Source organism: Xenopus laevis, chromosome 2S, assembly GCF_017654675.1.
Source record: "Xenopus laevis strain J_2021 chromosome 2S, Xenopus_laevis_v10.1, whole genome shotgun sequence".
Lineage (NCBI taxonomy): Eukaryota > Metazoa > Chordata > Amphibia > Anura > Pipidae > Xenopus > Xenopus laevis.
This window is the reverse complement of record NC_054374.1, coordinates 89,774,553-89,784,948: the sequence shown is the minus strand read 5'-3', so window position 1 is coordinate 89,784,948 and position 10,396 is coordinate 89,774,553. Positions and strand designations below refer to the sequence as shown.

The following is a 10,396-nucleotide window of genomic DNA, read 5'->3' as shown; positions in this document are numbered from 1 at the left end:
AGTCCGATCGTACGATGATTCGTACGATCGGATCTTTGCATCTATGGCCAGCTTTATAAGTAGCTTTCAAAGGCAATATCATGATACATGTTAAAAAAAAAAAAAAAGTTTAATTTCTGGTGTCAGTATCAATCTCATTGGTGAATTGTTTTCCATGTGTAAGTACATTTTTTCCTCAACTTCTATAGAGAACTAGGGTGTTGCGGTTGACAGCTTTATGGTTGGGTTTAGTTTCCCTTTAACCTACATTACCTAAACTGGCTTACCCTTATCAAAAACTACAGGCAAAACTGTCAATTTTTTTTTTTTGTACACTAATTCCTTAGTTTCAAATTAACAGATTAACACACACTGTAATTCAGACCAGTGACTAAGACAACAACTTTGTTAAACCCAGTATTTTAAATTGTGTTTCACTAAACTAGAAAGCAATGAAAAGAAGAGTGCACAAAGGTACAGTCTAACATGGATACAATTTATTTTAAAATAAGAAATGCTATAATCAATAGCAACAAACATCTCACTGGCCAAAATTCAGTCGTCATATCCACAATCTAGTGCAGTTTTCATTTCCAGATGTTCCCAACCAGCTGTTCTTTTTCTGGTCAAAAATGGTTGAGTCGATGAGATTTAAGACAAGGTTAAGGCCAATAGCATATGGACACTTATCTCCAGCAACATAATTCAACTGGAGGAGGGGGTGGGCAAACTGCTAATGTGCCAACAGATTAAAGCCTCATCTAATTAAACACCACAGGTCAATTCCAAAACAATGTGCTCCTTATTTCCAAAAGTACATAGATTCCATCTTGATTTTCCAGGTTTGTTATAAGCCTTTCAAAAAACAAAAAACAAACAATATTTGTAAACAGAGGCATCAACATTAAACAAAAGCATAAATATAAAATAGAACATATCACAATATAAATTATTTGATTCACCTGGTCAGTCACTTGCATATTGGATTCTGTAGCATTCATTCTGTAGCTACCCTCTTATGTTACTTTTTTCTAAAGCAGGATACACAAGGATAAATTCACCCAAATTTCAACCGTGCTGACTGAATTCTGCTGTATGTTCCAAACAAAAGGATTGCCTTTCTGACTGAAACTACTTAAACTGCGGCATGTTGGTAAATGTGTGCCCCATGACTATACTTGCCTCTATGTCCAGTCATTAGATGTTTGGTTAGAAGATTCACCCACATCCAATGTATTATTCTGGTGGCTGTAGAATGACTGGATCAAGGTGTATAAGCCAATTTGAATCAGTGTGTAAGTACAGATAGGAGGCAAGATCACAATGTGTAACCAGCTAAACTACCGGTGCCAGATATGTATTCATTTCAATAGTAGCCCGAAGGTGATGTTCACAGAGGCTCCTGTTTAACTCAATCCCTGGGTCAAGCACAGGTGCATAGATTAGCACTTAGATAAACTAAGAATCAGCCTAGTTCCGCTAGCTGTCTTTATTTGATCTCATAACGTTAATCCAATACTATTGTAATAGCAAACAAATGAGGAAAAAACAGAGAAAGGTCAGAGGTAAGGCCATGCCTTGACCGATCCTCACTTCCCTCTGGCAATTTCTCCATCAGGATTGTGGAGAAGGGGGTCCACTGTGGATTGCCCAAATCCACATATCAGGTAATTATTATAAACATATATTTTAAAATATGTTTTTGTTCATACAGTAGCTGAACAAGAGAAATGTAGCTTTAATGTAAGCTTACCATTTGCAAAACGGCATTGTTTAAGAACTTCCCCAAATCCCTCGCAGAGTTTTAGGTCACTTTGATTCTGAGCACATTCAAGAAATTGCTTCATCTCATACTGGCATGGTGTATACTGGGATTGCTGCTGCTGTTGCTGATACATTGGCTGTGCTGGTTCCTGTAAACAATTTAAGGCAACTGATAAGGCAAGCAACCTCTATATGCAAAAAGATATTTAATTCAGACCAGTATGGTAATATAACACATTGTAAATAAATGTATTTAACTGCTGCCCAAAAAAGTGAAATCAAGCTAGAAATATTTCCATAAGTTCTCCAGCTTAGTACAATTGACTTTATGAAATAAATTGATGAAAAACCCCCCACATATTGTCCGTACATGAAAAAACAGGCTAAATAGCAAACCATGGAAATACAGTGACTATCAACAATTAGAACCAGCATAGTTCAACATTTATACGTAAATAAATAGTTATTTGGAAGTCTGAAGAATATACACACTACATTTTGAATTATCCGACCTTTATGAAAATGAGGTAGCGTACAGTCATCAGGCGATGATGGCAACAAAGTAACATTTCTTTCTAGTTACTATATAAATACATTGTATCTAATAAAATTGGACATTTCTTCCATATTTTCACAGACTTAGTCATTATTTAAAGGGGTTGTTCACCTTTAAACTTTTAGTATGATGTAGAGTGACATTCTGATACAATTTGCGATTGGTTTTCATTTTTTATTATTTGTGGTTTTCGAGTTATTTAGCTTTTTATTCAGCAGCTCTCCAGTTTGCCATTTCAGCCATCTGGTTGCCAGGGTCCAATTTACCCTAGCGACTATGCATTGATTTAAACAAAGACCGGAATATGAATTAGGAGCGGGGCAATAACAATAAATCAGTAGCCTTACAGAGTATTTGTTTTAAGATGGGGTCAGTGACCCCCATTTGAAAACTGGAAAGAGCCAGAAGACATTTTATAATTCAAAAACTACAAAAAAAGAAATAATGAAGACCAATTGAAAAGTTGCTTAGAATGGGCTGTTCTATAACATACTAAAAGTTAACTTAAAGGCAATAAACTCATCTTAACACCAGTCTCTGACCAGCAGTAACATCCTGGAGATAGATGGCGAGCAGAAACTGTTGATTAGAAGGAATATTAAAACTAGCTAAAATGAGACTGCTCACAATATGTGATGTGATGTAATAATAAACAGTCAGTTATGGCAGGTCTGGACTGGGATTCAAAATAGGGCCTGGCATTTCAAGTACAGAGGCCCAAACAGCCCTCCGCCAACCCAATAAATAGTAACTGGCTATGTAGTGTAAGTGTAATTCTGAAAACGATGAGTTTAACGGACATTAACAGGTTGGTAATTTGCATAGGTCTGCTGTTCCAGCACTGATCCCAAATAGTTAAATTCTAAAGTCCAATGTCTGTGTATTTTGAAACTGGCAAATTGTACAGTTATGTGTTTGTTTATGGATAAATGGAAAGCATAACAAAGAAGCAAAAAATACACTTACATTCTAACAATAAAGGACCTGAAATATAGTTTTCAGCACAGAATTCCATATTAATAAACATATAGTTTGCTGCAATACCTTTTTGAAGCAGAGTAACAGAGTATAAATGTACCTGATATGTGACATCTGTCCTTGCTGGCTCAGAGCTGCTTCCTCCACCAAATCCACCAGTAATGGCATGGCCTAGTGTGTGTCCCACGGCAGAGCCCACAGCCACCCCCGCGGCAGTTGTAGCCATTTGTGCCATGAGACCTGGTTGTCTGGGTGCTGCGGCTGGAGCAAGGGCAGAAGGAGCAGGAGCAACAGGTGCAGGTGGGTGAGCTGCAGGTCGGGGTGCAGATCTCATAACTGGGGCTCTGCTGTTAAAAGATTAAAAAAAAAAAACGCACATTACAATTAAATTTCATGTTGATCTCTCTCTCGACTATTAAGAATTGGAATATCCCTTTTTTTTTCATTTGTTTTTCTGAATGTTTATTTACCAGCTGCTCTGCATACAGTTTACCATGTATACCACTGGACATGGCAACAAGCAATATTTGTAGGCAAGCTTTCATGTTATTCATTGAGATTCATATGACAAGACTGTACAAAATACGCTATTACCCCTTGCTTTTTCTAAAGAATAATAAAAATGATTAAGTTACAAAAAAAAAAGAAAAAAAGAATTGGAATATGCCACTGGAAGATACAAGGTAGAAATGCAGGAAAATAAAGTATAGGTGTCTTCTTGAGAACAGGAAAGAAAACAACACTCTCTATGATTCATACGTAAATGGGGCTCATGTTCACAACAGGCAATGTGCTTATACAATGTATATAACTGACATTTCTGGCTGTTGCTTCTCTGTTACATCATAAGAGCAACAACATGGTCTGTGAGAGGAACGTATACTTCTTATCTAAGAGCGACAGTTACACCAAACATGAATAATTAGTGGTATTTCCAAATGCCTTTCTACGTGCTGGTCAAACACTGGATCTTTCTATTGGGTGCCAGAATGCAGGGAGAGAAAGCATGACCGAGGAGACGCCGGCAGCCTTTACTGGGCCTGCACATAGCATGCGCCTCGGCGTCGTTTATAACATGTAGCTGCCGAATCTGCCTCTAACAGTACAGCACGGCTTACCTGGCCGGGGGCGCTACCCTGGACGTGCGGCTTCGGCTTCCTCTTGGCATGGCTGAAGAGAGTTCGACACAATCTTCCTCGTTCTGTGTCCTTCAAACAGTCGCCACACTTCTGGTGACGTCACTGCCCCTCCCCTTGCCTTATCTAACCTTCGGCTCATTTGGCCACTCCCCCAACGTGACTATTACGGCTCTGTGAGTGAAGGTCAGCGAAGTGACGCAGCAGTATTGCTGGGGAGTTCTAGAAATGTTGGGATTGTGTCGCCGCTATAGGGGTGGTGTCAGACATTTTGTTGGTTTCACTTCACCCTAGCAATTAATAGCAGACCGGAACAAATTCTTTAGAAATGAAGGGCGCAACTTCCTCCATTCCATAAAAAACACTTGAATTTGACACACTGGGCAGATTGTAATAGATGATTTCCTTTCTGTAACTGCCAGTGCTGGTGCGCAAGCACAACCGACGAATCGCGTGCGTAACCGAGGACGCACGTGCGTGACCGTGCGCAACCAAGGACGCACGTGCGTAACCGAGGACGCGCATGCGTAATCGTGCGCAAAGCACTTCTACTTCACAGAGCGCACCCACTTTTCAATGTGGTAACAGTTGACGGACTAGGGGTGGGCCTAGAGTTTGCATATGCATCATGTATGTCAGAATAAGGGATTCTCAAGTGAAAATCAGATACAATCCGCAAGTGCCTTTTTATTGAGACCTCAGCAAAATGAGAACAATGTGAATAAAACACTCCTTTATTAATTCATCAATTAAAAAAAGAACACGTCTGCTCATGAAACCCTTCTTTTACAACAGAAAAATGCAATTGTGGTAATTTGATGGCACTTAACAAAATGAGAGCAGACTACAGTTACAAGCAGTGGTAGGAGTAGTCAGGAAAAGAAGGATTGTAAGTAGGGTTGCCACCTTTTCTGGAAAAAAATACCGGCATTCCTATATATTTATCTTTTTTGCCTTTTACTAACATCTGGATCAACCATCATTTTTACCGGCCAGATGGCAACCCTAATTGTAAGGCAGAGAGAAAATGCTTTCAATAGCAGTTACATATGTACATCCAATGCAATAGCCTTGCATAATCATTCTTCACACTTTTCCGAATTTTATTGTGTTGATAACAACCTGAAATTAAAATGTATGCAATGTATACATTTGTTTGTTGGCCCCCAAGTATTTGATAGAACCATTCTAGGATGTGATTACAGCTGTAAGTTTTTGGGGCTATCAGATTTTCTCATTTGACTCTTGCTCGCGGGTTTGTTCATTCTTGGCAAAATTGCTCAACTTGGATAAGGACAACTGAGGGAGACATCTTCAGTCTTATCACAGATTCTCAGTCAGAGTGAGGTCTTTTCATAGAATGGGCCATTCTAAAGCTGGCAATACATGTAAATATCCACTTGTTTGGCAAGGTCGCCAAACAATTGGACCTCTCTCCAATATTCCCATCTTGAGGTGGCAGATAAGGCTGATCTGATCGTGGGCCCTAGGGCCCAATGTTCAGATCTCAATGACAGGAATAAGACAGCATCAATAATCCGATGCGGTCCTCATTCAAAGGACTTATAAACCTGTCCAATTGATATCTGGTCGATTGTCGGACAGATATTGATTAGGAAAGCCTGTTAGAGGGCCCCATACACAGGCCACTAAGCTGCCTTATCTTTTGGCAGCTTTTATCGGCCCATGTATTGCCCCCTTTAAACTTCATAGTTTTAAACAACTCCAGTCTAGCTTTAGGTGAGAGTTTTGGGTTACCATGCTGCTGGAAGGTGAACCTCTGGGTTTCGACTGATCTGAATACAAAGCCTTCAGTGCAAGGCAAGAGCACGTAGGGTTATTTTAATTTTTTTTTAATAGCCAAAACAACAAGGCCAAAACCTCTATTGCACTCTAAGGCAAGTGCTTATTTAATGACACCAGTATTTTCAAATAAAAACGACTTTATTCCATGAAAATGCACCTCACTTTCAGACAATTGATAAGGGAAATTAATGGTGACTATGGATGTAGCCAGTATTTGAACTCAAAAAAATGTGCCGGTTACAATTGCTGGCCATGAGAATGCTTTTCTGAGCATTTGCTATTTACATAAAATTATTTTTGAGTTTACTCTTGCTAATAGCAGGCTTTCAGCTCAGCAGGTTTCTTTCAGAGTCAGAATGTCAGGAGTCTGCATGGTCAGTTAACCAGAGTCTTGGGCTCTGAAAGAATAACTAATTCCAACTAGGTAGTGTTTAATACCATAGGAAAGTATTTCAAGACAGGCATAGTAAGTAAAGCCTATCTGCAGCATCTAGAACCTACTAGATATTGACCTGCACCAAACAAAAAACATGAGGACACGATCGTTATGGCAAGATTGTCTAAGTAGCTTTGCTACAGAGTTTGGTTGAGTACTGTATTAAACAGCTAACATTCTGTCCTAAAAAACTGACATCAATCAACTGATTGGTGATGTCACATCCAGCAGTGAGTAGTAGATGTTGCATCTCCCTTCCATTCTGGGGGACATATAAGTTGGCCAAGTACATTGGTCAGAAGTCGAGTAAATTATATGAAAAACCAAACTGTAAAAAACGTGGTTGAGGACTCTTAACTGATCACATTCTGGTTCGATCATAGCAACATTAAACAAACTAAACCTACCAATTTTTGCACATTTACACCAATCTGATGAATCCGAGTAATTGGACTATCAATGTGTTTGACCAAATTGTACACATATGTAAACCTCTGGGACAGCCGGTATAGGCAGATATTACAAAAGTATGCAGTGTTGTGGCTAGTATTTACTCAGCAGGTAACTTTAATCTGTGGTTGATTACTGCAGCAGAAATAGATTGGTTTGCTTAACCTTATTTATTTGTCAAGGAGTCCAGGGGGGTACCGAAGGGTTCAGCTCTATTCTTCTCTTTTTTCTTTTTTGTTTATTCATATAAAACACCTACCCACAAACCACTGGGTTGTGTTGTCAGTAACCATCTGGGTATGGTACAGGAGGTGGGTTTCAGGCATATGATACCACCTCCTGTTTAACATTTTGGTAAGGGAAGGAAGCCTAGCTGGGCTTAAAGGAAAACTATACCCCCCAAACAATGTAGGTCTCTATTAAAAGATACTGAGTATAACAGCTCATGTGTAAAACCCTGCTTCATGTAAATGAACCATTATCATAATAATATACTTTTCTAGTAGTATATGCCATTGGGTAATCATAAATAGAAAATTGCCATTTTAAAAAATAATGGTCGCCCCCAGAGATCGTAAGATTCACTGTGCACACATACAAACCACATGTAAGGTCACATGAGCCAATTAACAGACAGAGTTCTGCCTTTTGCTTCCTCACTTCTTCCTGTTACAGTTAGTGTTGTAGTATTTCTGGTCAGGTGATCTCTGAGGCAGCACAGATAGAGTCACGAAATGGTGGTTCAAGGCAAGAGATGTAAAAGGGCAATATTTATGTAAATATATATTCCAGTTTGGTAAGATTCTTTAATATGTCATTCAATTTGATATAAACTATCTGTTGCTTAAGTATTCATTTTGGGGGTATAGTTTTCCTTTAAACCATTGGTGCTACAGCCTTTTAATGGAGAATAACTACAATCCTAGGGCCCATCGAGAAGCCTCTCTCACCACACCACTGCTGACTCACAAAACTTTATCTATAGCTGCACCAGGCTAAAAGTAGGGATGCACCAAATCCACAATTTTAGGATTCGGCCAAACCACAAATCCTTTTTGAAAGATTTGGCCGAATAATGAACAGAATCCGAACCCTTAAAAACAAGGGGAAAAAGAACCGTGCACGCAGCACATGGCTACAAAGTTCTTGTTTGTGTGATGATCACATGATTTTTGTATTTGGTTCGACCGGACACTTGGATTCGGCCGAAAATGAAACCTTCTGAAAAAGGCTAAATCTTGGCGGGTCCTGAACCAAATCCTGGATTTGGTGCATCACTAGCTAAAGGAATTCAAAGTAGAATAGCAGTGTTGGCATATCTCATCTTGTGCTTGCTTCAACTGCGCTCGGATCCATTTCAGCCATCGCAGAGGAGAGGACCTGAAAAGACAGTGCCCACAGACCCCCCAACACTACTGTGTATCTCACTCTGTCAAAAGAAAGGAAGCATCACATGACTGTAACAAGGAAGGTAATACAAATGTTGAAACAGCCCTTTTACTGAAAATGTGATCCATGTGTCTCATCATTTCAGTTTCACAAAAACACAAGATCTATAGCGTTTTCAAAGAAGTCAACCTGTTTTTATTTAATATAATTTTAAAGTGCTTAAAAAGGCAAGAACACATTGACAAATGCAGACCAATATCAACTGGTTTCTATGATTATTTACTTCCCTTTGGATTCCCTGCAGCTTTGTTTAATCTACAGCAACGCAAAATACAGTATAAAATATTCCACAGATGTTTAATTCAACTAAAGGAAAATGTCTAAAATATTGCAATCACAAACAGTAAAAAGGCACAAAAAGTCACCGGAGCAAGGGTTTTTGTGTCACTGGTGCCTATCCACCATCAAATGCAAGTCACCAATATTGCACAATAAAAGCAAAAAGAGTGTAGAAAATATTTAGTTACGCACATTTACAAGCAATAAGTGTCAATTTGCATTTCATACTCCATAGCAGACACTCCCCAACTGAAATGTGCATTGTTCCATAAGGTGCAGAACAGAATACACCAGATGTAACCAAAGTTAGACGTAAAGGGTTGTTTTTAACCTGCAACAGAAATAAATTTATGTTAGTCAATCACAAAACAAATGGGCACACAATCTTTTTGAACTGGGCACACAATCTTTTTTGAACTGGGCACACAATTGTTTGAACTGGGCACACAATTGTTTGAAATGGGCACACAATATTTTTGAACTGGGCACACAAGTTAGCGGCAAGGAATTAGAGGGAACATTGCTCTCAGGGTCACATTATTGCAGTTTGGAAACCTCTAACCTGCACTTTAGTACTTTAAAATAACAGTAACACCAACAAATGAAAGTGCTTTAAAGTAATTAAAATATAATGTACTGTTTTCTTCCAGTGGTAAAACTGGTGTGTTTCTATCAGAAACTATATACAAGCTGCTATGTAGCCATAGGGCAGCCATTCAAGGCTCAGGTCACATAGCAGAAATTAGATGCATTATGTACAATCCCATTGTATTCTATTACAGCGCTTATCTGTTTTCTGCTAAGTAGCCTGCGCCTTTTCTCCTTTATCAGCCTAAATGGCTACACCCCCATGGCTACACAGCAGCCTATTAAAAAAAAACAACTATATGAGTACTTCTAAAACAACACATAACTTTTACCAAAGCAGGGCAACAGTGCATTATATTTTAATTACTACAAAAAGCATTTTTTTTGGTGTTACTGTTCCTTTAATATGCTGGCATGCCTCTCAAACAATAGCTATAGGTCTTCTCCTCTTTATTTTATATTTACCTGGCACGGGTGCAAGACTCCACAGAGTACTAGTTTGATGAGCTTCGGCTTCTCCTTCTCTTCATCTCGCTGTTGTGCAGTTTCTCCACGATTTTTCGTTCATGCCCAGCTGGAACATGGCGGTTCCCGTTCAGCTCTATTTCACGCTTGGTGCGGCCCTTGCCCCCAGCTCCGCAGCTGTACTCTTCCAGGTTGTAGTAGTCATACTCATCATAGTGATCGCGCTCGAAAACCACCAGGCTTTCGGTGTCTACAGACATAATGGCGACGGACTGCGTATAAACAATAACAAACTTTCCCTGTCAGCGCAGCCGCAGAACCTCCTTCACCCTGTCCGTCACGTGACGCGTTTATGTCACATGGGTAGCGCAATGGCTGGGATATAGGAATTGCCGGCGGCGGCAGCGGAATATGACTGTGTATTTGTAATTGCCATGAAGACTGTGTGGAATTGAGCACCTGTACAATGCTGTAGTGTTGGAGGACGGAGAACGTGGCTACTTACCATCA

At 39.5% G+C, this 10,396-nt stretch overlaps 2 protein-coding genes across 3 annotated transcripts; both read right to left on the bottom strand.

Moving 5' to 3' along the window:
• Nucleotides 1–454: 454 nt before the first annotated feature.
• Nucleotides 455–4,901, bottom strand: MGC78963 (uncharacterized protein). Of its 2 annotated transcripts, none has more exons than XM_041583062.1 (4): nucleotides 4,396–4,573; nucleotides 3,378–3,621; nucleotides 1,733–1,892; nucleotides 455–834 (listed from the first exon to the last, which is right to left on the bottom strand). In XM_041583062.1, the coding sequence occupies exons 1-4, from the start codon at nucleotides 4,443–4,445 to the stop codon at nucleotides 827–829; spliced, it is 462 nt and encodes a 153-aa protein (XP_041438996.1). In that variant the 5' UTR covers nucleotides 4,446–4,573; the 3' UTR covers nucleotides 455–826.
• A 3,765-nt stretch (nucleotides 4,902–8,666) lies between these two features.
• On the bottom strand, nucleotides 8,667–10,146 carry LOC108709645 (nuclear protein 1). The gene is made up of 2 exons (XM_018249674.2): nucleotides 9,887–10,146; nucleotides 8,667–9,164 (listed from the first exon to the last, which is right to left on the bottom strand). Exon 1 carries the CDS (start codon nucleotides 10,144–10,146, stop codon nucleotides 9,916–9,918), a length of 231 nt encoding a protein of 76 aa, XP_018105163.1. The 3' UTR covers nucleotides 8,667–9,164; nucleotides 9,887–9,915.
• Nucleotides 10,147–10,396: the final 250 nt, after the last annotated feature.

What these genes read in the sequence shown, in the direction of transcription:
- MGC78963 (XM_041583062.1), bottom strand. Translation starts at nt 4,445, where the DNA reads ATGCCAAGAGGAAGCCGAAGCCGCACGTCCAGGGTAGCGCCCCCGGCC. An exon ending in AGGGTAGCGCCCCCGGCCAG is followed by an intron (nt 3,622 to 4,395) that starts GTAAGCCGTGCT and finishes TTTTAACAGCAG; the next exon opens with AGCCCCAGTTATGAGATCTG. An exon ending in GGACAGATGTCACATATCAG is followed by an intron (nt 1,893 to 3,377) that starts GTACATTTATAC and finishes AATTGTTTACAG; the next exon opens with GAACCAGCACAGCCAATGTA.
- LOC108709645 (XM_018249674.2), bottom strand. Translation starts at nt 10,146, where the DNA reads ATGTCTGTAGACACCGAAAGCCTGGTGGTTTTCGAGCGCGATCACTAT.